Source organism: Lepidochelys olivacea (genome assembly GCF_965140295.1).
Source record: "Lepidochelys olivacea isolate rLepOli2 genome assembly, chromosome: 8".
Lineage (NCBI taxonomy): Eukaryota > Metazoa > Chordata > Testudines > Cheloniidae > Lepidochelys > Lepidochelys olivacea.
The window spans coordinates 59,584,003-59,610,672 of NC_140418.1; the positions used below are offsets into that span (position 1 = coordinate 59,584,003).

General features: G+C 41.6%; 1 protein-coding gene across 4 annotated transcripts in view; it reads right to left on the reverse strand.

Moving 5' to 3' along the window:
- The window catches only part of BRINP3 (BMP/retinoic acid inducible neural specific 3), a 302,255-nt gene that overhangs the window by 85,688 nt on the left and 189,897 nt on the right, over nt 1-26,670 (reverse strand). For all 4 annotated transcript variants that reach the window (XM_084637560.1, XM_084637563.1, XM_084637562.1 and 1 more), the window contains exon 5: nt 487-592. In XM_084637560.1, the coding sequence (XP_084493686.1) occupies nt 487-592 (106 nt within the window). The remainder of the gene's footprint in view (nt 1-486; nt 593-26,670) is intronic.

Genomic DNA, 26,670 nt, shown 5'->3' on the forward strand with positions numbered 1-26,670 from the left:
CTAACAAGCTTATTTTCTTTTCAAAATCTCATTAGGCAACTAAATACTTCTGAAAATCCAGCTCCAGGTGCCCATCTGCATCTTTAGGCACCTACATACCTTTAAAACTCTGGCCTTTACTCTTCAAATAGTCCCATCAATTTCAGTTGGGACTACTCAAAATGAGCCAGGATGTACTAAGGGGTTTACATTTCATTTCCTGTTCAGTGTACACTTTGGCAGTTTCGGTGGGTAAAGAGTGCATTCATGATTGATTGTTAAATAAGGCTGTAAAATGTTAACAGACTTACATTATTTTCTGGTTAGTACCAACTTTGTTTCTAGTTCAAACACAACATGAGTTACTGACACTTCCTTCACTTTGTCCAGAATGTGCTTATTGGACAAAAATTAGGGAAATGACCTTTTACGAAGGCAGCAAAAGTTAAAAGAGAAAATATTTTTTTATGGAACAGGAGGATATTTAACAAAATTGCACCTACGTACCTTGTAACTGAATCTTATTTTCAGGACTCTGAACCAGAACAGAACTGACAGAATCTAGGTTGTCATAGTTACTGCAGCCAAGAGGACCAGTCCGGGTTTCTGTTACCTAATGGTGAGGGAATGGAAAACCATTTGCTACATTATACAAAACAAGCTACGGCATTAAGAGTTTGTTTAATGAAATTCCCATCCAAATCGGCAGGTTGTATATGTTGTATGCTGACAATGCAACATTCTCTCATTTTATCAGCTAAAAGTATTGCTACAAATATTTTACCAGTACAGCAAAAAATTTGGTGTCATTTCCATAGCAAGGGATTCCTTAAAGGCTTTATCAGCCCAAGAACTTAAGGCATGTTACATTTCTTCATGGCTGAGTGTTAAAGTGAGTTAGACGATAGCTTGTACCAAATTTAATTCTCACATCAGTGTGCAAAGCTGTAGCAAACTCTGCACTAGAGATGTGGGGCTTGATTCTGATCTCCCACATGCCTCTCTTACATAAGACTAATTCCACTGACTTCAGTAGATAGGTTCCTGATTTATTTCAGTGTAATTTAGGAGAAAACACATTTTTTGAACTCTAGTGTTACCTTTTGTGAAGTGTTCTTACAAAAGCTCCTGAACTTGCTGGATGTCTTTCAATTAGGAGATGATCTAAAATAAGGCCAGTCTCCTATACAAATTCAAGCTGTTTGTAATCAGAGGCACCAGGGAAGCCTAACTATGGAGTCAAATCACAGCTGAACTGATCAAAGCAAGATAATTCCAGATGGGGTGTGAGGCTGAGGCACTGTAAGTAAAGAGATAGGACTGGGGACATAAGGTTTATTTAATTAATGGATGTGAAAAGAATCTCAGCCAAAGTGAGTAATTCTGCATACTTTATGCAGTAACATGAAGATATTTTCTAAGCTTTGTAAAACTATGTTAAGGGCTAGATCGTGACTTCAGGTGCCGCTCTGAGTAAAGGGTGGTATCTAAATTAGATGCCCAGCAGCAGCCCTTTGAGGCAAGGAGTCACAATTGCCCCATTTCCTCCTTGCACACAGAAGCTGGTAACTTACCGCTAGTTTTTACCAGCACTGCCTGAGCTTCTCTAGGGGCAGCACAATGACTCCTGCCCCTCCCTATGGGATAGACTGTAAACTGACAATCGAGCCTTGAATCCATAACTGAGGATAGGAATCTTGTGAGAAAACTGTTCTTGTAATGTCTCCAGTAGTCTGAGACTGTTCCCCTAGGTATTTCTACTTCCAATTCCATCTACATCTTGATGCACAAGAACTGTTAGCTTGTTCATTAAGTTGAACTCTTCTTCTAACTGAAAGTAAGCTAGAATAAAAGTAATACAAACAACTGTTCTTCCAGTCTACCCCAGCTATGTTACTTTAGGATCTCTTGGAGAAGGAGCCTAACTTATGAGGTTGGGGAACTTGATTTTAAGAGCCACACTTAAAATAAGCAAATGCATTAGATAAATCAGTTACATATTGCCAGTTCAGGTGCAGTCTTTTAAGCAGGAGAAATATTGTACTTTCAAAAGCTCTTATAAAAATTAGGAATTAGGAGGTTCTCTTTGTCTTCCTATTGCTAATCTTAAAGAAACGTGTAGTCCCCTACATTTACTTGCCTCTTCACCCACACATTGTTCTGTAGTGGCCTATGAACCACCACCGCCTGCAAAGTAGATATGGCTGTGGGACAGACCCCTCAGCTCTGAAAGGCATTGGACTTGATTATCCTTTGCCTAGCACCTGTGCAAAGTGATTATGAAAACATTGCTATTCTGATTTGTTAGCTGCATATGCCCATTTTGTACTCAGAGCAATGGAGACTCAGGCCCATTGAGTCTGGAGGCAGGCTCGATGTCTTCAGAAGCACTCAGGGAATGCATGCAGAATTGACCCTCTGTAGTTATGTCTGCACTGCAGCTGGCAGTGTGCCTCCCTGCCTGGGTACATAGACACATGCAACTCTGCTCAAGCTAGCATGCTAAAAATAGCATGGATGTTATAGGCTAGCCACCAGTGTACAAGCCCACCTAACTCCTGGTTATGCTAGCTCAACTAGAGCTTGCGTCAGTCTGTCTACCCTGGCTAAAAGCCATGCTGCTATGGGAAGTGTAGAAATACCCTGCTACACTCTGGAGCATGGTAGTGAGGCTAGGTCTGGACACCCCTCTCTTCTATACTCCCTTTAAATTATCTAACGGGTAGTGATCAATGGCTCCATGTCTAGTTGGCAGCCGGTGTCAAGTGGAGTGCCCCAGGGGTCGGTCCTGGGGCCGGTTTTGTTCAATATCTTCATAAATGATCTGGAGGATGGTGTGGATTGCACTCTCAGCAAATTTGCGGATGATACTAAACTGGGAGGAGTGGTAGATACGCTGGAGGGGAGGGATAGGATACAGAGGGACCTAGACAAATTGGAGGATTGGGCCAAAAGAAATCTGATGAGGTTCAATAAGGATAAGTGCAGGGTCCTGCACTTAGGACGGAAGAACCCAATGCACAGCTACAGACTAGGGACCGAATGGCTAGGCAGCAGTTCTGTGGAAAAGGACCTAGGGGTGACAGTGGACGAGAAGCTGGATATGAGTCAGCAGTGTGCCCTTGTTGCCAAGAAGGCCAATGGCATTTTGGGATGTATAAGTAGGGGCATAGCAAGCAGATCGAGGGACATGTTTGTCCCCCTCTATTCGACATTGGTGAGGCTTGGTGGTCGTGAACCAGCACAAAGACGCCCATTGACTAACATGGCCATGGATTGGGCCCAGGAAGCACAAGGTCTGGAACAGTGAACTACCCCTTGCTCCTTGTGTTCTCTTCCCCCTTTGTGCACTCGCCTACAATCCAAGGCCTATGTTTCCTGCAAACCCTTTCTCATGTGAGCAATCCTTACCCACATGAGGAGTCCTAATTCAGTGAATGGGAATCCTTGTATGAGAAAAGATGGGCAGGATGGGAACCTATGTAAAACAAGGCAAACTCACACCAGATGATAACCAGGGCAACAGCTCACATAAGGGGGGTGGAGACGGTGATTATTGTATTATTTATTCTATTTTGTAAATATTATGGTTAATAATTTTAAATACCCTTTTCCATATTGTGTTATTCTTAGACTGTTGGTTTTAAACCCGTTTGTCTTTAAGGCAAGGTGACCATACAATGTAACTTCAAAAGTAGGATTTATGTGACCAAATTTATAATGCTTATTCATTCTCATTTACTGCTTGGATATCCTGAGGTAACAGACTAAGGAAGGTTAGTAATTAGCCTCATTACAGACTCTCATTTTGTGCATGCAGATTCATTTATCATTCAGATGGATGATTAAAGGCAATTCAATATAGGTGGGCATTACCACTGACTTGCTTATGGGAGCATCAGGAGTTGGTTTGCTGAGGTCTGGGTGGGGAAGTGCAAAATAGTTATCCATAAATTACCTCTGACTTCAATGGTTATAACCAATCACAAAACTTAAAAAACAAAAACAAAAAAACCCTATGTGTGTGTCCAAATAATTAGGGCTAGATTGTGATTTGGGCTACATGCCGGCAAAAAAGTGCAAGGGGATTACAGGTGAGCCAGCCCACAGAGAGTGTTTTAATGTCCTGCATGTATAGGACAGCAGCAATTATTAGCACTCTCTTTCCTCTCTGGAACAAGGATGAAACAGGGAAGTGACTTGGAGGTGTGTCTCCATGTCGCAGTGCTTCCTAGGCTGCCTGAGTTGGTGCAGTGTATGCCCAGCCGCTTACTCAGGGATGTGCCTACAGTCACAGAATCAGACCTTCAGTTGGTGTAGCTTCATTGACATCCATGGAGCTACACCGGTCTACCCTAGCTGAGGACTGGCCCACAATCTACTCTTTCACTCTAATTTGTATTGATTATATATATATATATATATATATATGTCATTTTGAGTTTTGACAAAGTAGAGCTTTCCTCTGATGAAACCCCTTCACCCTGCAATTCTTAGGTTCTGCATGCAAAATATGCTACACATGTCATAGAAGGATTTGTATTGTGAAACAAAACAAAAATGTAAGTGGTGCATTGTTGTGCATAAGGAATAAAGGCCAATAATGAAGCTGCCTGAAATTCTACCTCTCTAGAGGTGCTTGTTAATAGTGATCAAATTGAAGTAGTTATATAAATTCCTGCTACAAATATACATACCCTGCTGAACAGAGGGTGTATTCTGGGAAAGAATTGGAATAGTAAGGAAATGAAATTATAGTCATTTACAAAAGCCACTTCCACTGTTTGCTGGCGTATTTCTCTCTATGACGACAGCATGATTCCAGTGATTGTATCCAGATTGGGGGGAGGAGAGGAAAATGAATGTATTTAATTGTCTTTCAGATGTAGAACTGTGATTGTACGCACTGCCGAGGCTATGCATCGGAACTGTTAAGTCTGAAGGTAAACAGTATAAGGTAGCCCTATAAACAGTAGAGGATAATGCATACAGTGTAATGCACACACTACAGTGGCAAGCCTAATTTATAAGTGGTGGAAGATGAAAGAAAAGCATCTTGGTTTCCCTCTTGTTCTGTAAACACCAGACCTATTGTCCACAAAGAACTTGAGCTCACATAGTAAAAATATTACAGAACAAAGTTGGTTAATAACCAAAAACCCCTAAGTACCAAGAACTAAAGGTGCATAAACCAATCTGATGTGAGGCAGGAATGTTATTCTCAGCTGCCTTGTTTCCAAGGATTATCACAGCACAGGTTTCCCTGGTCAGCAGGCTTTTCAATTCCCAGAAATAAACTATAACATTTGGCATTAATGAGACAACTGCCGACCATTTTCAGTCAGTTAAGACTCAGAACCATGGTGATAATGACCCGATTATAAGTGAACTGAGAGCATACCTCCTAGCTCTGTAGCAGGACTGAATTCTGTGATATCAGTAGGTAGTATTTCCCTAGGAAACGGTGTGTTTTTTGTCAGTGATAATTAAGCCTATAACAAGGCTTTCCTACCAAAAGGGAAAAATATTTATGCAGAGATTACTGATTCTTTTAAAATTCATGCTGCTAATATTCCTAACTACTTGCCCATGGAAAGTCCATGTCTCATCTTGTGTGAAGAGTCTTTAAAAACGTTTTTGACTTCCAAGAAAGGTAACTAAGCCAGCCCTAAGGAGAATGAGACGGTACCATTTATCTATGAATAGGCAGCTAAGTGCACATTCATCTTGGTGTCCGACAATACTGTTTAGTATGTTAAATGTGTGGTTCTAGTAACAAACTCAGCACATACAATTCTAGTTGTGGCAAAGGAGTGTTATGCTTTGATTAGAGCATAAAACTCGGAGTTAGTGCTCCTGGGTTATATAACACTTAGTCTTTTAGTGCCTCAGTTTACTTATTTTAAATACTTCTCTCTTATGGTGTTGTGATGCTTAATTAATGTTTAGACAGGGCCAGATTCTGCTAATGTCCCTCATACTTAGTTGTACTTTACTCCATACATCATTCAATGGGACTAATAACATAGTAAATTGCTACTCTGTGTGAGTGAGAGTGGAAATGTGTGGTCCATTGTGATTTGAGTTCCTCTGATATAAGTGCAAAACATTGTTTACTAAGGGGAAAATTCAGCCAGGGAGCAAAATGCCTCCCCACCTCTTAAGCTCTGCATAGGGGCTGCACTGACAGTCTGCTGACAGAGTAACCATACAGGGGTGCTGTGCACATCCAATATGCCACAGAAAGGGTTATAGCTGGGTGCGGAAGGGTCTGGTGCAGCTTCATAGAGGTGCTGCAAATTCATGTTTGCATGGGGGCATCAGTAACCCGTACAACCATTGGAAAGGGGCTGCAGTGGCTATTTCAGCCAATATCAACTGATGAGAGGGAATGGAGGTCTTCACAACTGTTCCACACTCTAGCCATGGTTTGAGACGGTGGACCTCACCTTTCAACAACTCAACACTCCAGCCACATTGCAGAAAGTGCAGATGCAACTGCTGGCAAAGTCTATTACACCCTAAAAAGGAGAATCAAATGAATAGGAACCATATGTATATAAAAAATTTAGGTTTCAGAGTAACAGCCGTGTTAGTCTGTATTCGCAAAAAGAAAAGGAGTACTTATTTAGTCTCTAAGGTGCCACAAGTATTCCTTTTCTTTTTATAAAAACTTAGGCTCTCATCTCCTTCCATATGCTATAATATTTTAACAAGAAAGCCTTGCCTTCAGGACTGCTTCTTCAGACTCTTCACAATATGAAGGTTACTCCTCTGCTGCCCTATTTGTGTCAGAATGTATATTAAAAGAAACCTGAATCACACTAATGGCTGCATAATTCAAAATAAAGCAAACCTCATTAACCTGTCAAACACTGGCACTTGCCACACAACCAGCCATGTGGATGTATCAGCAGGATGCATATATCAACCCACATTACCCAGTGAGTTAGAGGTCTTTTGTGCAATATTTTAAAACATTTTTGGAATGTATCTGTTATATGGCTTGTAAGTATATAACATCTTCAGTGCCTTTTCTAGCAGCAATGTGAATGACATCGTAGGAATTATTGTCTAAGGAGACCACTCGTTCAGCAGAGCCAGAATCATTCTCATGATGATATCACAGACTCTACTGTTACAAGACATAACTGCCATTAACTTAAATAGAAGTAGGATGGGGCTTTTTAAAAAGCTATTTCTCTTTTTGACAACAGACTTTATTTGAACGCGTCAATAGAGCTTCCCAAGAAGATTTGTTCGGTTTCCCTCCCTTCTCTACTCTCAAGTATCTAAATTAAAAAATAGGCTGAGAGTATATATGAGTAACTTAACAGCAAAAACTATTACAGGGATGTTGTGGTTATCCCAAAACCAAGCATTACAAATCCAGAAAATTTGGATTTAAGATTACTCTATAAGAGAACCAAGTATTTTAAGGTATGGAAATAAATTCAAGCCACCTTACTGTGCCCTCTTGTGATGCTATGCAATAGCCGTACAATTATGATTAAAAACAGTTAATGTTTAGGGTTTCAGTTTAGCTTAAACCATTTTTTAAAGACACATTGAGCTTCTGTTTTTAATGTTCACGCCTCATGGTGTCACTGCAGGCAATGAGGCTCCTGAGTCTCTATGGGTTCAGCTACATTGATCCAGTCTATGGTTGAAGCAACCTACCTGAGACCACAGAGACTAGAGGTGACATTTTGGCGCCACTGAAGTCAATTTTCAGAGTAACAGCCGTGTTAGTCTGTATTCGCAAAAAGAAAAGGAGTACTTGTGGCACCTTAGAGACTAACCAATTTATTAGAGCATAAGCTTTCGTGAGCTACAGCTCACTTCATCAGATGCATATCGTGGAAACTGCAGCAGACTTTATATATACACAGAGAATATTGGTTCATACACAGAGGTATTGGTTCATATTCTCTGTGTATATATAAAGTCTGCTGCAGTTTCCACGATATGCATCTGATGAAGTGAGCTGTAGCTCACGAAAGCTTATGCTCTAATAAATTGGTTAGTCTCTAAGGTGCCACAAGTACTCCTTTTCTTTTTACTGAAGTCAATGACAGTTCTGTCATTGGCCTTAGTGGAGTCATGATTTCATCCTAGGCATGTATGTGTGAAGAGCATCTCAAACCCATTCCCTGTCAGACGGCCTCAGGAGGGTGTATGGGGTAGAACACTTTATCCTCTGTGTGTGCAGGAGCAGGGAGGTGCTCAGGATAGGAGTTGAGGCTGTCAGGAGAGGAGGAGGAGCAGCAGCAGCAGGGCACAGCTGACGTGACAACAAGAGCAGAGCAGGGCCTGGAGACAGCACCATGATCTTAGCTTTCCTTTTTGGGAGGGGGCAGGAAAAGTGTCTTGTAAAAAAAAATCATGAGCAGATCTAATAATTATGATTTAAACAGCAGGAAAAAGGGGTAAAGACAAACACACACCACCCCTTACTTCACATATGTTATTTTAATTCTATTTTTTCCCTTATCTTTCTACAGCAGAAGCAGTTTTAAAAAAGAAATTCCTGTACAGGAATTCTTAGGCAATACACCTGATGTAGGAAACATCACTTCAGTCAAACACAGATAGCATCCTCTTTGAAAATCCTACATTGAAACATTTCTCTCTATGTAGGTCTGTATATGGCTCCCATCACCATATTCTACTTGAAAACCTGCACATCCAACCTGTGTTCAAATCTTGCTGCTTCTTCTTCCATAATATCTCTACAATCCTGTTTTTTCTCATGGCCCACATCACTAAAACTACTAGCTATGCCCTCACTCTCTCCCATCTTGATTACTGCAGCCTCCCTCTCTCTGGCCTTCCTGACACCCACCTTGCTCCCCTTACATCCATTCAAAATACCTCTGGTAAAATCATTCCTGGCCCATCAGACTGTGTCACCTCCCCATTTGCATCCTTCCATTGACGCCCTCTCTGCCATTCCATCAAATACAAGTTTCTCTTCCTCACTTTTAAGGCCCATCACAATTCAATTTCTGCCTACTTATCCACTCTTATATCTGATTGCAAAACCCCTTATCCTTTTGTGCTCTACTGTGATACCAGTCTCCATTGCCCATTTTTGATCGTGCAAGAAGCATTTGAGTTTATCATCAGTCCCAAGAGAATGTGGATCCAATTTCAGAAATTTAAATTTCAGCAGAGCCATAATGTAATAGCTGACTTTTTTGAATTTCCTCAGACGTTTAACCGAGATGTTGGATTACATTAATTTTAGAAAACACTCAACCTTTACCCTTAAAAGTTCTCCATCCATCAGTGTTCTTCCTATATGTATCAATGTCCAGTGACATCTCCCCTATATTGCTGAATAAGTCATGATGTAATTCTTTACAACTCCATTAATATCGTGTAGTTTCATCTATAGGAAAACCAAATCTTTAGCCTATACTATCCATTTTTCATAAACTCTTAGTAAGACACTATGAAAGAACACATCAGATTGGAATCTGATTCTTAATAATGTTGCCATAAATATGTCATGTTTATTGTACAGCCATAGATTATTGTTTCTATTGTTCCAAAAACAACAATTAGGTTTTAAAAAATTGTAATACATGCATATCTTCTTTGTCCAAAGTTGGAAGGGGGATCATATTAACATTTTATGCTCCCCTGTTCACCAAAAGTCTGTACTCTGATATTTGTCTCTCAGAAAAATGCATTCATTGGCTGTCAAATGTTATTTCTCAGGAAAAATATCCATCATTACTTACCTCCAATAGCATTGCATAGTCTTATCAAGGCCGACTATTAGCATAAGCAAAAGAATTATCAACGTTCAATTAAACTCAAGGGTCTCACCAGTTAACCTTAAAGAATGTTGCTTGATGTAAACACATGCTTAATGCAGACTCTGTTTCGAAATCTGTACCATTATGGTAACATTTTCAAAAGTGCCTGAGTGACTTAGGATGTATTAAGTCCCATATTTAAAAATAATGCCATAATTTAGGAGAATCCTAAATCTCATTGGGAAACTAGGACTGCTAGGTGCCTAGGTTCCTTTTGAAAATGGCTCCTAGGTCACTTAAGTGCTTTTTGAAAATTTTACCCTTCTTCTCAGGTCAGATCCTCTCAGCCAGTATAAACTGATGCATCTTCATTAACTTTTGTTGATTTTGGAAGGATCGGCCCAATAATATTCAAATTACTCCATCAGGTATTAAACTTTAGGTTTAGCTGTTAGGACAAGGACTGTGTGATTGTGAACCCTTCGGGGCTCATTTTGTGGAAGAGTTTGGTTCATGATGGTTGGAAATGAACAAAAGCTTCAGGTTTTGGGAGAACAAATGTATTATGTTTGATCCTCCCAGGGGAACTGCCCATAGTAAGCACCTTCCCCTCCCATCTGCCCTTCTTCCCCAACAGGGACTTCAGTCCACATCCCTGCAGAAAGCTTCTGGCCCCAAGCCTAGCTTGCGAAGCAATTGTGGGAGGAGCAAGCGTAACACCAGCAGACCCCATCGTCGGTATGCAGGATCAAACCTGGGACCTCTGGAGCTTAGTACATAAGCCTCTACTGCAGAGGTGGGCAAACTATGGCCTGTGGGCCACATCCAGCCTGCAGGACCATCCTGCCCCGCCCTTGAGCTCCCGGCTGGGGAGGCTAGCCTCTAGCCCCTCCCCTGCAGTCTCAGCTCGCTGTGCCACCAGCTGGCCTGCCCCAGTGCTCTAGACTGTGCAGCGGTGTGGCTGGCTCTGGCTGGGCAGCGCGGCTGCCAGTCTTGGTGCTCTGAGAGGCATGGTAGGGGGGGTGGGGAGCGGGGGTTGGATAAGGGGCAGGGGGTCCCAAGGGCAGTCAGGCGACAGGGAGCAGGGGATGGTTGGATAGGCGTGGGAGTCCTGGGGGGCCTGTCAGGGGGTGGGGATGTGGATAGGGGTCTGGGAAGTCAGGGGACAGGGAGGTTCGATAGGTGGTGAGGTCCTGGGGGAGAGGCAGTTAGAGGCGGGGGGGTCCTGGGAGGGGGCAGTCAGGGGACAAGGAGCAGGGGGGTTGGATGGGTTGGGGAGTCTGAGGGGGCAGTCAGGGGGTGGGAATTGGGACGTGGCAGATGGGAGGAGGGGGCCAGGATGTTTGGGGAGGCACAACCTTCCCAACCTGGCCCTCCATACAGTTTCAGAACCCTGATGTGGCCCTCAGACCAAAAAGTTTGCCCTCCCCTGTTCTACTGCATGAGCTAAAAGCCATTTGGCCGTTAGCTAAGGCTGTAGAGTAGACTCATTAATCTCTCTGTCTCTCTCTAAGTGGTCTCGGTGCCACTAGATGGGACAGAACACCACATCCAGGAGCTGTGTGGGTTACATACTTCCCTGAGCTGAGGAAGCACATCCTAAGCTTCAGAGACTTCCCAGTTGAAATCCCGGATGTGCCCCCACTTGTAACACCGACAGCCCCCGGTCATCAGTGGGCAGGATCGAACCTGGGACTTCTGGAGCTTAGTGCATGAGCCTCTACTGCATAAGCTAAAAGCCAACTGGCTGTTAGCTAAGTTGTAGAGCAGACTCATTAATCTCTCTGTCTTTCTCTCGCTAAGTGGTCTCAGTGCCACAAGATGGGACAGAACACGACACCCAGGAGGTGTGTGGGTTACACAAGGAATAGCTAGGGAAGAAGGCAGGGTGTTTGGATTCTCAGCTGTGCAAGGATAGGGGAACTTCTAGAAGCATGAGGTGAGGGTTGTGATTGCACAGATCCTCTACCACAAGGCTAAGTTTGAGTGGGATACAACTAAGCCACACAACTCTAGCTGGGCCTCTATAATCTCAGCCAAATATTAATTAGATCATGTTTTTCACAGGGAATTCTCTGCTTTGTGATTAGTGAGATGATCAGTGTTATTTTAGATAAATAACTCTGTTTTGAGTGAGATGTATTATGTTCTTTACCTGCAGCTGTAAGGTGCCTCTGAGCATACAGTGGCATGCCTGTTCTTCCTGTCTACCATCCTATATCATCAGCCTTCACTATATTTGAATAAACAGAAAACTTCAAAGTGACCGAGTTGTTGTCAGTCTGGCCTAATGGCTGAAGTGTAATATAATTTTTTTACCTTAAGAAAAATTTCTTAAATTTCTTAAATTACAATTTCACAAACCTTTTCCCTTTCTTTATCAAAACCCTTATGTACCCATAAAAGGTGATCAATGGGGATGCTGGACTAATGCTGCTACTGAGCTTAAGTATCATCCTGTTTACTCCTGCAACCAATCATGGCACAGTCAACTGGACAGTTTCTATCAGGGTCAGCTGCACTTATTAGGTTGCCAGGGGATTAGCTCTGCTGCAGGCTAGCTCTGATAGATCTAAGGTCACAATGTGCCACTTTAAAAAGATGTAATCCTCACAAGGACTCTTACAAATATTTGATCTTTGGGACTTCATTTCTAGTAATTTTATTCTTAAAAAAAAAAGAAGTCCAGTATGATTTTGTCCTCCCCCAACACACATACTTAAATACAGTTTGTGTGCATATCTGAAGTGATGGTAAGCAGATGTTTAAATGGACAAGACAGATAAAGGATGGGAAGGAAAGAGAGTCACAAAAGGTGAAATAATTTGCCTAAAGTCATATGGTAGGTCAGTACCAGAACTGGAAATAGAACCCAGGTTTCTTGACTCTGCCCTGGTCACAAGACCATAAACATTTCTGCATTAGACTAACTAGGCTTCCTGAGTTGGATTATCAGACCTAATAATTAAGCAGAGTACTTGTAACTTTGAGTACTTCTAACAGCATATAAGTACCACAGTGAAACTTAGAAAAATAATAGTTTAGCTAGATAAAATACAAAAGAAAAAAAAGACCTCAACAAACAAAACCAGTTGAGTTGAAAATCTTGAAACTCCATATATCTTCCATAGAGAAGTGTTTCTTGATGTATAAAATCCTTCATGGGGGGCAGATCCTAACCTACTAACAACTAGCTCTGAAGTAGCTCTGTGGAAATAAATCAATCTATGTTGATTTACCCCAGGTGAGTTCTCTAGCCCATGAGTGCACAGTCGTGACACCATTTTACAAGTACACTCTGGTTAGGCTGCTTGATCTAGCTTAGCCACCAGCCTCTAATTCATCCCCCATCTAAAAAGGTAAGTGTATGAGCACCATAGCTACCCTTTGGAGAGTTTCAGATAACAACACAGTGGTTCTTGATAGCTTTATTTCATGAACTAGACAAAAAGAACATATTTAATACAAAACAAGGCTGCTCTTGGTATTAGGCTCAAGAGACAACACTAGCCAGGCAGAATATATGCTCAGCTGGAAAATCCTTCAAATCCTCTTAATTTGAATACACCTGGAGCTCCACAGGCCTATCAAATTTTAAAGCCTATTTGTTAGACCTTACATGGATCTTTTGTAATGTGCTTCTTACATTAATGTTTTAAGAGTATTCAAAGAATATAGGTTTCTGTGTAAACATTTTTATTTTTAATCTCTCCTTGACTCTGTAACAAAGGTCAGACACTTTCTAAGGCCCTGAATAAGTGCAGAGTAACTGCTTCTGCTTCATAATGACAGGTGTATTTTTTTCTAACTCTCATCAGTATAAAAGAGGGCTTGGCATGTTTCCCTGAATGTGGGGAAGTAGGAGTGAGACAGAGGTGGTCCTACTAGGAAGAGATAGGTTTGAGGGGAGAAAGCCTAGGCCAAGGTACAGAGTTTGTTGTAGCCATCTACTATTAATAAAAGCAAACCCCAGGAAGGATAGGATTACCTCATGTTCAGAGCAGGGTGGGAACTCCACCTTCCACAAGCTCATTTTGTCTCCATCCGAATTATTTGTGAAGCCAGAGCCTAGTAAATTTCACTGTGGTAAAGAACAATGAGGAATCCGGTGGCACGGACTTACAGATTTATTTGGGCATAAGCTTTCGTGAGTGAAAACCCCACTTCTTCAGATGAATGGATTGTGGTGAAGTGCAGTAGCAGAGGAGGACTACCTACTTCCTCTCAAAGTATATTAGATTAAAAGCCCTAGCCATAACCACCCATTACATTACATACTGCATCCCAACACGTGGAACCCACTCCACCTAGACATCTGCCTTGAGACGTCCCTCAGTTCTGGCAAATGATGTGCTGTCAGAAGCTTTTCATTTTAGAACCACTGGTAGGTTAGATACAGGAGACAGCCTTTGGTCCAAGATTTTGCTCTGTTTATATTTCATAGCATTTTATTCTGGTTTTATGTTTTAATTAACAGGGAATTTCCCTGACTGTAAATAAAGACCAAAGATGGATTCATTATATCACAGCGTAGAGAGAGACACTTTTCATTCATTCACTGAGGATACATCTTGTTGAGAAGGGGTGTTTTATGAAAGGTTGGATCCTGGTTCCTGGAAAGCCAGTCAGCTCTGCAATAGACTGAACTTTGGCTGGGAAGAAGGGGGCGGGTGGGAGAGAGATCTACTTTATAAGACAGGAAAGGTAACTTCTATGATTAATATGTGTAGGTCCTAGTTCGCATTTTATGCTTTTGTTTGCATTGTAACAATTTGTTTCTATCATACTTTCTCGTTTCTAGTGGAACCCCTATTCTTTCTTAAATAAACCTTTTGTTGTTTTAAGTGTTCACAAGTGTTGTGTATTATACAAGAGCAGTGATTTAAGGTAAAACTGGTAAACTGGGGAGAAGAGGATCTGGGATTTCTGTGAGCAGCTTGTGTTGGGCTGACTTATAATGGAAATGCTTCAAAGAGACTCAGAGACTGGGGTGCACCTCTCATTCACGTACAAGCGAAGACAGGGCTGGCATAGCGTGAAGGGAGTGCTTGAATGGCTGACAGATGGGGGATGTTAGGGAGCTATCCCAGGCAAGACTTCCTCTTGCTGGAGGCAGGGGATAACAAGGTGACTCACAGTCCTGGGTATCCAGAGGATTGTCACATGACAGAGATTGTATTTTTTTTTTAAATTTGATCAGATGTTACAAAATGGGGACAGTGACACTCTCTCATCTTACTGATGTAAAGCACCTTTCATCCCAAGATTGCAAAGTGCATTGCACACATGACGGAATTAAGCCACACAACTCCCGTGTGAGATAGGTATATATTATTCTTCCCATTTTAATTATGGGAGAAACAAAGGCACTGAGAAGTGCAAATGACTTGCCCTAGGTCATAAAATGAGCCAGGAATATAGTCCAGAACTCTTGACTATGTGCTGCCTACTAGCTCGCATTCCTTTCTTTTACTAAGTATTATTACAACTTCCTGGAGGATAAAATATTCACAAGGGGTTAGGGGCATAAGACTAACTTCCAAAGTCAGAGCAAATAGCTCTAAGAGCTCTCTGAGGAGGTAAAGCATTATGCTAGAGATTTCAGGGAATTGCTCTTCGCCTCTCCAAAGCAACAAGAATTTTATCCTGATGTGGGAGGAGAGATGTAGTAAGACATAAAAAGTCTACAGAGAGCTCTTGAAAGCATTTAGTTTAAATATATGCTAAAACTGGACTTTAGGCAGAAGGTTCTGAGAGGGATTTGCATTTGGGTAAAAAAATCTCCTACAAAGGATTTTAATACCATGAATGATCTTGAGCTCTTAAACCAAAGCATTGAATGTTGGATGTTGATTTGCATTTATGAAGGACTTCTTACACTGAGGCAAACTTGAGAAGCTTTATTTTATCTCTTTAACACTTCTGTGTTTTTCTTTCCCTCAGAACTTGGCTTTTCTAACTTGAGTCTGCAGTGAAGTTAGAATTCTATTTTTATTTGACATCAAAATCTGTTATCATGGGGGAAATTTATGTTACTATAGAATCAGCATTATGAGGCAGGATTGAATAACAGGAGAAAATGAGTGTAAGCAACACTTGATCACAGTAGTCCCTCTGGCCTTGGAATCTGCGAACAATAGTGATCAAGAAAATATGTAATGGAGACTAAATAAATTTACTTGGGTCATTTGAAAAGGGCCATGCTTCTCAGACTGTGGCTTGGGCTACCTCTGGAATCCCCCTCATACAGATTGGGTGACACGTCTATAGCACAGACAAGAAAGTAGTGTAAAATACTGTAAACAATGCTGGCAGTAAGCTGTACTGTTTTGCTGTTACTTTGACCTATGGGTTTGATAGGGAAGAATTCAGCAGAGACCTGCCCACTTCACTTGTGGAACTATGACCCTGAAGAGCGTCTGTGAAGAGCATTAGGAAGATATTTCATACTATGAAGGTGGCTATGGGTACGTGCTTAATGTTAAGCACATGCTTAGGTGCTTTGCTGAACTCAGATCATATTTCCTTAGTATTTGTCCTGACTCCTAACTAAATACATTTTGTTGTTTCCCAGTGTATAGATCCACTTTATTAAGTGATCTATAAATACGGAAAAGTGCCTTTTCTTTATGTATTTTTTCCTTGCTGCTTATTTTTATTATATTAGAAAATCAAATCTTGTCTAACTGTATTTCCTCGAAGACATCATGGCCAACTGAAGAACAGTTGGATTATAACATCAAAAGTAATGAGTGAAATTGAAAGAACAAGGATTATTTTAGACTCTTTACATTTTTGTTGCTCTTTGTTAATATTTAATTAACTCAAATGATTGACAAGCTCTTGAGAAAAAAAGTTTTCATAGTAAAAGAGTCAAGCCCCAACTCCTTAAATGTGCAGGATGGGAAAGCTCCCGCACCAGTTCTATATTCCTTTGCAAAGTTCTCCGGCAAAAACAGTGAAGACAACACATTATTTCCTGATATAGCTAAAGCAAAATATATAAGCCTCTTTTATAATCATGAACATGTTAAAAAAAAGTCACAAACCCAATATATTTTCCTTTTCAGGTAACTTTTAGAAAAGTTTTCCTAACTGCAAATTCCAAGATTAAATTTAGCAAGTAAAGCAATATAGGATTTTGCATGTTTGAAAAGCTTTAAAGCCTCAACAATTATTACAAGGGCATTTAGTTTCTTTTGAAGATCCACAGGGTTTACAGTTATATAGTGACTGAGGATGTAAATGACGATGTTTGAATTAATGAACTGTATTTATTTCTTACACTCAGTATACAGGGATCAATGTAGCTCTGAATGTTATATTTCAGTTGGAGAATTGGATTCAGAATAAATTCCACTTAAATAGGCCAAAATATGAAGGAGGAAAAACAAATTGAATGGGACTCTTCAAATCATTTTCTCCAACATTTGAGTCATCACTTATTGTTACATATTAAGAGCTCCATGAAAAATCAAGAGGGAAAACAAGGAATGTTTCTTGCAGTACTATAGGTGCTCCTTGAAAAGGTACAATATGTGCCATTACATATCTGCATACTAACTAGGCAGTTGTGTACCAATGTTCTCTATTGGTGTTACCATTATTATTACAGTACTGGAGTATGATAGACTAACATAACTAAGCCACTGCAGCTTTGCCTTTATTTATTCAGGTGGCAAATAAAGAAAAGAAATGGTAATTACCGACAAGAATATGAAGAGTGTTAGTGCCAAAAAATGAGAAATATTATTTAGGGTAGTCCAAAGGAATGTAACTAAGAACAAAGGACTGAAATTAAGAAAATGGCAATTTAGTTTGAATGGAGAAGACTGATTTCAGTTCCATAAGTGTCAAATCTGGAGAAACTTCATTAATTTCATTGGGGTTTGCTCCTTGTGTAATTGAGATAAGAATATTTCACAATACCGGGGGGAAATCATAATCCAAAGATCTGTGTCTGTGGAATATATTCCCAAGGGAAAAACGGGAGATATTTAAAACTAGACTAGAAAATATACTGAACAATAAATACCATATAAAATATAATACATAAGGATATAATAGATGAGTCAGTTGGCCTTTTCCATCTCTAACTTCTACCATTCTACATACAAATTGTCATTGTTAATGTGTCGCATGCTGCAGAAAGTATAAATCTTACCAAAATACTACATGTGGCTCTCCAGGTGGGAATGGCAATCAGAGTGAACTATCATGGTCACTCAGGGATTTAGTGGCTTCATTCTTTTGTGCCATTAAAATAGGATGATTATAAGCTTAGTTATCATTATAACATCCAGGCCCATGAAGATGGTGTAGCTCAGTGGTCACCAACCTTTCTGTGGGAATAGCATATTCCTATTCCCAGAAGACTGTGGCGGGCACCAGACACCCTGCCGCTGAAATGCCGCTGAGAAGTGGCATCAGCAAGAAGTGTTGCCACCGAAATGCCACCGAGAAACAGCAACACTTCTTGACAGCATTTTGGCGGCATGGTGTCCTGCGGGCGCACACAACTGCCCCAGCGGGTGCCGTTGTGCCCGCAGGCACCACGTTAGGGACCCGTGGTGTAGCTATTTTCTTCCATGTGTGAAGGTACCGTTCACTTTTGAGACACATGAAAGTAATCTGTGAAACATGTGACTACAAGAACCAGAGGGAGGAAAAGACCAACTAGTGAAGGAGAAATAGAGTTCAGGTACAGGTTTGCTGAGTTGGAAAAATGAAGAAGGAGCCCAGCTGATAGTAACAGAAGGTGGGAAGGCAAGGAAGAAGAGAAGAGTGGCTAGTGCTACAGGAAGAGGGGAAGACTAAATGGAGATAGACAGTATTGGAGCCCTAGGAGGATAGAGGATGAATTGGCAGAAGATTGCAAGAGAGACCAAAAAACAAGAGGACTTGCAGCCAGAAAGAACAGGAGGAAGGCTGGAGAATCACACCAACACCAGGAAAAGACAGGTTTATATGATTAGGAAACTCCTTACTAAGAAGAACAGACCTGTCACCATAGCTGATCCAGAGGACAGAATGGTGTGGTGTCTGCCAGGAGCTAAGATACGGGATGTGGACCTGAGGCTGAAGAGGATCCCAATGGAAGCAGGAAAGAATCCACTGATTCTCTTTCACAGGGGAACAAATGATACTACTGGGTCCTTGCTGGAATGTAAAAAAGGAGACTATGCCAGGCTGTGAAAGACACTTAAAGAAATGGAGGCTCAGGTGATCTTCAGTGGATTCTACCTGTCCCTAGAGGAGGAGAATGAAGGTGAGATAAGACTGTGATGGTTAACAGATGGCTCAGGCAATGGTACTATAAGGAGGCCTTTCGGATGTTTAAAGGCATTCATGGGCAGAGGACTGTTCTTATGGGATGGACTGCACCGGAGTAGGGAGGAAAATTGGCACAACTGATTAAAAGAGCTTTAAACTAGGAACTGGGGGAGACAGATGGGAGATGTTCAAGTAATCTCTATGCCTGAGCCTAACATTGAGCAGGAGGAAAATCAAGATAGAAAGAATATAGCAATGAAGAAAGGAATAGCAGTGGGTAGGAGAATGGACATTAAGAGGAAAGATAGTACTAATACCAATGAATCTAACAATCAGGTAGGCAATACAGTCCGTATCTAATCAGCTGAGAAATCTGGGTGAAGCCAAGCAGAAGTAACTAAGATGTCTGTGCACCAGTGCAAGGAGCCAGGGTAACAAAATGGAGGAACTAGAACTACTGGTGCAGGAAGTGAAACCAGATATTAGAGGGATAACAGAAATATGGTGGAATAGTAGTCATGACTGGAGTACAGGCTCTGAAGGCTATGTGCTGTTCAGGAAAGACAGAAAAAGGTAAAGGTGGTGGAATAACATTTTATATTAATGTTGAGGTAGACTGTAAAGAAATTAGGAGTGATAGAATGGATGAAACAGAGTCTGTTTGGGTCAAAATCATTTGGGAAAGAAAGCTACCAGAGGCATCCATGGGACAGTGCTTGGACTATGCTACTGACCCTCAGGATCTGATCTGGATAGGGACAGAGACCTCTTTAATGTTTTTAATGAAATGAAAACTACTGGGAATTGTGTGAATATGGAATACTTTAACTTCCCAGATATATATTGGCGGACAAGTACTACTAATAATACTATGGCCCAGATGTCTTCTCAAACAGTTGCTGAACCTACAAGAGTTGATGCCACTTTAGATTTGGTGTTGGTGGGTAGTGAGGACCTCAGAGGAGAAGTGTAGAGATTGTAGAGGACAAGTGACCATGAGCTAATTCAGCTTAAGCTAAATGGAAAGATGGAAAGACCCAAGTTGCAGATCTATTTTGTTTATTTCAAAAGAGCAAACTAAAAAATTAACAAAATTAGTTAGGGAAGTAGACTGGACTGAAGAACCCAAGGATCTGAATGTGGAGGAGGCTTGGAATTTCTTTAAGTCAAAGTTGCAGAAACTATCTGAAGCCTGCATCTCATGCAAGGGGAAAAATGTAGGTAGGGGTTGCTGATGAAGCTGGATGAGCAAGCATCTCAAACAGGTGATTAAGAGAAAGCAGAAAGTTTAAAAAAATGGTAAATGGGATGAAGCAATGAGGAAAGCTGCCTCTTGGATGTCACAAAGTGTAGGGAACTTCCAAAAGCCAAGCAGAGTTGGACCTTGTAAGGGAAATTAAAGCCCATAGTAAAAGGTTCTATTGCCATATAAATAAATAAGAAAACAAGGAAAGAAAAAGTTGAACTGCTAATCACTGAGGAGATTAAAGATTATCCAGGCATGGCCTAACACCTAAAATATATCTTTTGCCTCAGTTTTTAATAAGGGTAATGAAGAGCTTAGGTGTAGTGGCTAATGGAAATAAGGATATGGAAGCACAATTTACCACATCCGAGGTGGAAGTCAAATTCAAACAGCTTAATGGGACCAAATCAGGAGCTCCAGATAATCTTCATCCAAGAATATTAAAGGAACTGGCACATGAAATTGCAAATATAATAGCAAGGATTTTTAATGAATCTGTAAATTCAGAGGTCATACTCTATGACTGGAAAATTGCTAATATAGTTCAGATTTTTAAGAAGGGGTGGGGGGAGTGATCTGGGAAACTACAGGCCTGTTACTTTAACCTCAATTGTATGCAAGGTCTTGGAACAATTTTTGAAAGAGAAAGTAGTTAGGGACATAGAGGTAAACAGTAATTGGGATAACATACAACATGGTTTTACAAAAGATAGATCATGCCAGACCAACCTGATTTCCTTCTTTGAAAGAGTAACTGATTTTTTTAGACAAAGGAAATTGAGTAGGTCTAATCTATCTGCATTTCAGTAAGAGATTCCCAGTTTCACATGGTGTAGTGAGGCAGTGTGGGTCCCCAGAGAGAGAAGAGCCCCTCCAGATACCAGAGTGGGCAGAGCCAGGGAACTCTGAGCCTGCTCCCCAGAGGGACAAGCATGGCACAGGAAGTATAAAGGCCCGACCCCAGAGCTCACTCGGAGGGTAGCCACCAGGGAGACCAGATGCCTCCAGCCTACCTCCTGGTTGGGAAACCCCAGTGACCTGTGGCGGACCCAAGGGCTGGTTGGGCCTGCCCTAGGCCAGCTACCCAGAGGAGTTGCCGAGCCTGCCTGGCACCAGCGATCCCGAGGAACCCATAGTGCTGGACCCCCCTGAAGACACAATCCTGACCCAGGTACCTCCAGAGGGGGAGTCTGGAAGTAGCCCGGGGGCAGCCGACCCTGTCTGGCTGCGACACTGACAGAACCCATGTCAGTGTGTTGCAGCCAGGATCCCCACTGATGCAGCAGCGGGTCTTCTGCTGCTGCTAGGGCCCCAGGCTGGGACACAGTGGAGTTGGACGGCCTGTGCACCCCCTGCCACCCAACTCGTGGGTGGCAGCCTCCCCCGCTCCCAGGCCCTTCACACCTAGGGCCTGGGCTCACTGTTTATGTACTGCTATTGCTCAGTCCCTACATGAGGGCCTGAGAAACTGATTCACCCTTGCCCTGTCCTGACCAAAGGCCTGGGCTTAAGACTAACTGTTTATTTCTGCTCTTACAAAGCCCATGGAGGAAGACTCCTGCGGCCAGACTAATTCCCTGCTAGACCTCCTCCTGAACTTAGTGGGGTGGTGGGGGACCCCGCCGCCCCAGAGAGAGATGAGCCCCAGCTAACCTCTCTACACATGGGAAATTATTAGTTAAATTGGAGAAGATGTGGATTAATCTGAGAAGTGAAAGGTGGATAAGGAACTGGTTATCTGGCCCATTGTTTTGCTTTGACTGTTTTGGAATTAAATGCGTTTCCAATGATAAAATATTCAGTAACAATATGCAGGGATATACTTGGTGACTTAGCTATTTTGGGTTTATTACATGTCTTGTGACTATTTTTTTTTCTTTTGGTGGGTGTTTCAGTACAGTAAAAATCTTCTTGCTATATATTTTCTTATTAAAAAATATTTGAAGCCCAGAATCAGTTGTGCACTCCAGGTTCCAACAAGACAACGTGAAGGGTGTCATGCTGTGTGATATATAATCCTCCTTGAAAAAATCTGTATTTTCGGGGGTGGGGGGTGGGGGAAATGACAAATTAAAATGTTAGTTGCACTCAGAAATTTTCACAAATTTTTCCAGCTTATCAACATAATGGAAACAAAAAAAAAATGTTTTTCAAAAAGTTTTTCCTCTCCAAGGGCAAGATACCTTATTCCAATTGCCAATAATTTTAATGATCATCTTAGCTAAAATTCCCTTACTGCTGCTTCCAATGGATTTTATTAGTAGTATTTAGGATCTTGGCCTTATACAGATGTGTAGCATTGCTAATTCAGTTATCATGAACCACTAGTTAAAGGGAACTTTTAACTGACTTCTGTGGACATAGGATTAGGTCTCTTCCATTCAACCTGGAGCTCCAATTTTGATGGCAGCTGGGATGAAGTTATCCTTGTACTCGGGGCCCAATCCTACCCCTGGCTACACTGATGTAAATCCTTAGCAGTGCAACAGCTATCCAGAGCAGAGGAAACTGGGTGAAATCTATGGCCTTCAGAAGGTCAGACGAGACGAACTAATGGTCCCCGCTGACCTTAAACTCTATGACTCTCACCCATTTGCTTTTTTCCTCCACTTTCTTCCTCTGGAAGAGGAGGAAAAATGAGTGTGCATAAGGGGGAAACCCCTGCAAAAAGTGAATGTGTAATAATGAGGAAAGCAGACAGAGGATGGGGAGTTTTAAAGCTGAAGCATAAACCATCTAGTAGAGAGGAAACTTAGTACTTTTCACTTTGCAGAGTTTCCTCAAAATTGTTCCACTGGGTTGGGTGCAGGGCAGAGGCTTACTCTCCAATCAGTGATAAAAAGCCTCAAATCTTGAAAAGGTCCATGTAGAAGCTTCTTACCTCTTCTCTATTGACTGGCCCACTGGTCACTGACAGCTTTCAAACATCACAGCTCCTCCAGGAGCCATGCTTCCAGAGTTTCCCCCTAAACCAGTGTTTCCTGAACTTGGGATGCCACTTGTTCAGGGAAAGCCCCTGGCGGGCCGGGCCGGTTTGTTTACCTGCCACGTCCGCAGGTTCGGCTTATCGTGGCTCCCATTGGCTGCGGTTTGCTGCTGCAGGTCAATGGGGGCTGCGGGAAGTGGCACAGGCCAAGGGACGCGGCAGGTAAACAAACGTTAAGTGCCAGCAATCTGGTTCCATTTTGGTTTAGGTGGAGCCCATCCTTCCTGTATAGGCTCCCCCATCCCAAAAAGTTCCCGAGTAATAAATCTAATCCCTTCTCTCTACACCATCATCTCATCCATGCATTGAGACTCTGCAATTCTGCCTGTCTAATTGGCCCTGCATGTGGAACTGGGAGCATCTCAGAGAATCCTATCATGGAGGTCTTGGACTTCAATCTCTTACCTAGCAGCCTAAATGTGGCCTCCAGGACCTCTCTCCTATCCTTCTCTATGTCATTGGTACCTACATGTACCACAACCACTGGCTCCTCCCCAGCACTACACATACATCTATCTAGATGTGTCGAGAGATCCGCAACCTTCGCACCAGGCAGGCAAGTCACCATGTGGTTCTCCCAGTCATTGCAAACCCAGCTATCTATGTTTCTAATGATGGAATCGCCCATTACTAATAACGGTCTCTTTCTAATAGCTGGAGTTCCCTCCCCCGGAGAGGTATCCAGTTAAAAAGTGCTCCAAAATACACCAAAGACAATACTTGGTATTTATTTAGGGACTTTTATCCAAGGTGATTTGGATAAACCTTAGTGAACAGAACCTCAGACACCCCTATCTTACAAATGAGAAAACTGGGGGACAAAAATGTTTGTGTCAACATTTTCAACCTCACATGTCTAAAGTTAGCCCCTCAAATCTGTATTTAGGCTAGGATTACCAAAGGAGCCTAAGGAAGTAAGTTACATTTTAATGTGATTTGGGCACAACTTTCATAGGCCCCTTTGCAAATTCCAGCCCTAGTCACTTTGGTCAAGATGTTCAAAAATAGGAGTCCAATGTTAAAATCCTAAATCCATATTTAAGCATCTTTTCAAAAATGTTAGATATTCAATTGCTCTCACTGAGGTCAATACAAATTGAGCATTATCACTTTTGAAAACAATTACCACTTATTTAGGTGCCTAAATATGGATTTAAGAGAATAAATTTAGGCTTCTATTTTGGAAATATTGCCTGAGATTTTTCAAAGGAGCCTATTGGATTTAGGTACCTAATCTCATTGAAATTCAGTTGGAGTTGGGTGCATAAGGAGGAATTTTCTAAATTACCTGCATGATTTAGGAGCAGAAGTCTTACTGGCTTTTCTCTTAGGAGCCTTTGAAACTCCCATCTTAACTGTCTCAGGTTCCTTTGAAAATCGCAGCCCTTGGCATCAAATAAAAGTGGCCTAATTTTCAGAGGTGCTGAGCAATCCATACCTGCCACTGACTTCAATGGCACCCAAGTTTGAAAATGTTGGTCTAAATTTTAAGTCATTTGCCCATACTCACATAGAGAGTCATATGACAAGCTATGACTAGAATCAAGAACTCCTGACTCCCATTCCCCTGCTACGTTTAACAGGGTATATGTGTTGTTTACTGTTGTCAGACATACCTGATATGATCATTTCCTTGCCAATTCAATGTTTTCATGTGTGGCATTAAATCTTAAAGCGCCTCTTAGTCTCCACCTTTATAGTGTATGCCAAGTTTTGGCTTATTACAAATGTTTAAATCTGAGCTATGAATTCCAAAACAATCAGTTTGCAAATAAACCATGACATATGAAAGTGCCGGTGAGTGCAGGAAATGTTGATTATCAAAAGGTCCAGAGAGCTGAAACCCATGAGCTCCCAAAAGTTCAGATGTTTATACCAAATTATGCATATCCTCCACGTTTGTGAGGCTGCCAGGTTTGCCTGGAAATCTTACGAAAGCCATTTTTTTCACTGTATTTCAACAGTTCTCCTTCTGGTCCTATCACAGAAACACCAGTATACCAAAATAAGGAGTAATAAACAGAGGGAAATAAGTTAAACAAACTTAAAAAAAAAGTTTGGTTTGGGTTCAATTTATGTTTTGGCCAAAAGTTTGGATAATTTTTTTATTTTACCCAATCCTAATATGTGTTCTCTTTAACCCCACAAATGGCCCATATTTACATTTCAATGGAGCCGAAAGATACTTGCCACTATAAGGGCATCACTTTTCTAGATATGTTCTAAAATATCCAGATATCACCAATGTGCTTAAATTTCTAATAGCAGCAAAATTACTGTTTTAGAGCTCTGAGAACAAATTGTACAATGCAATTGGTATTGAAATTTAAGGGCCAGGTTCTCAAGGTTGGTTATAACTCTTTTGTTCCACTCAGATGGCATAAAGAGGCTGTAATATCCAACTGAAAATTCCACTGATTCAAGGGAGCTTCCTGCTAATGAGTCTGTTCTACTACCAATTCTCCGCCCTTTGCCCCGCCCACTACTGGATTATTCCAATCCCTCACTAAAGTAGGGTTCACCAGAGACCCTTAACCAGGGGAAAACTGTATCCCTGCATCCAACTGAAATCAGCTCTCTGACACCCTCTCTCCTGAGCCAAGATGTGATCTGCTTCTAGGTATTACTGACCAAAATGTCTTCCTCTTATTAAACAAGCAATGATGCAACATTTTAACAGCCTGATATAACTGTGTTTGTCCTCTTGTAGAACATAGTTCTACAAAAGGACACACAAAGAACATCAATGATATTTCATACACAATGTTACGAATATGGGTCTTATGTCTTCAACACAATGGTTCTTGGACCTCAATATCTGACTAGCAAATCTGCATGGATTTGTGTGGTCCAGCCTAACACTTTTATGTTCTTCTCACATGGAACTTAAGTGCAGCCCATCTGCAATACTGAGCACTGGGACATCATTGGTCTGAATTCACTCACAGCTTTGTGAGAAGTACAATTATGGCTTCTGGTGAAGTGAACGCTGAGGCTTATTTGAACAACAGCCTTTGAGCTGTTTCTTGCAATCCAGTTAAGGTGGTAGATAAAGCCTGAATATGTTAAGCACCACTCTCCTCCCGCTCCCTCCCCCCCGCCATGCAACTGAAATAGTTTCCTAATTAGATACTAGGAGTATGATGTACCACCTCAGTGTAGTAGATCAGGTCATGCTGCCAACAGCCCATGGTGTTGGAGGTAGGGGGAGTGATTTTTGCCTTGGTGGGCCATCCAGCAATTAGGGGGAAAAGTAGGCTGTAAGAAACTGCAGAGTCACTATGTGGTCCTTGACGAACAAGACCACCTTCCTCCTACAGGATATGTCTACACTGGGGCTGGAAAATGTCTGGTTTTGGGCAGCTAGTCCCTCCCACTGATCATGCCACCATGACTACACTGCTGTTTTCAGCACGCTA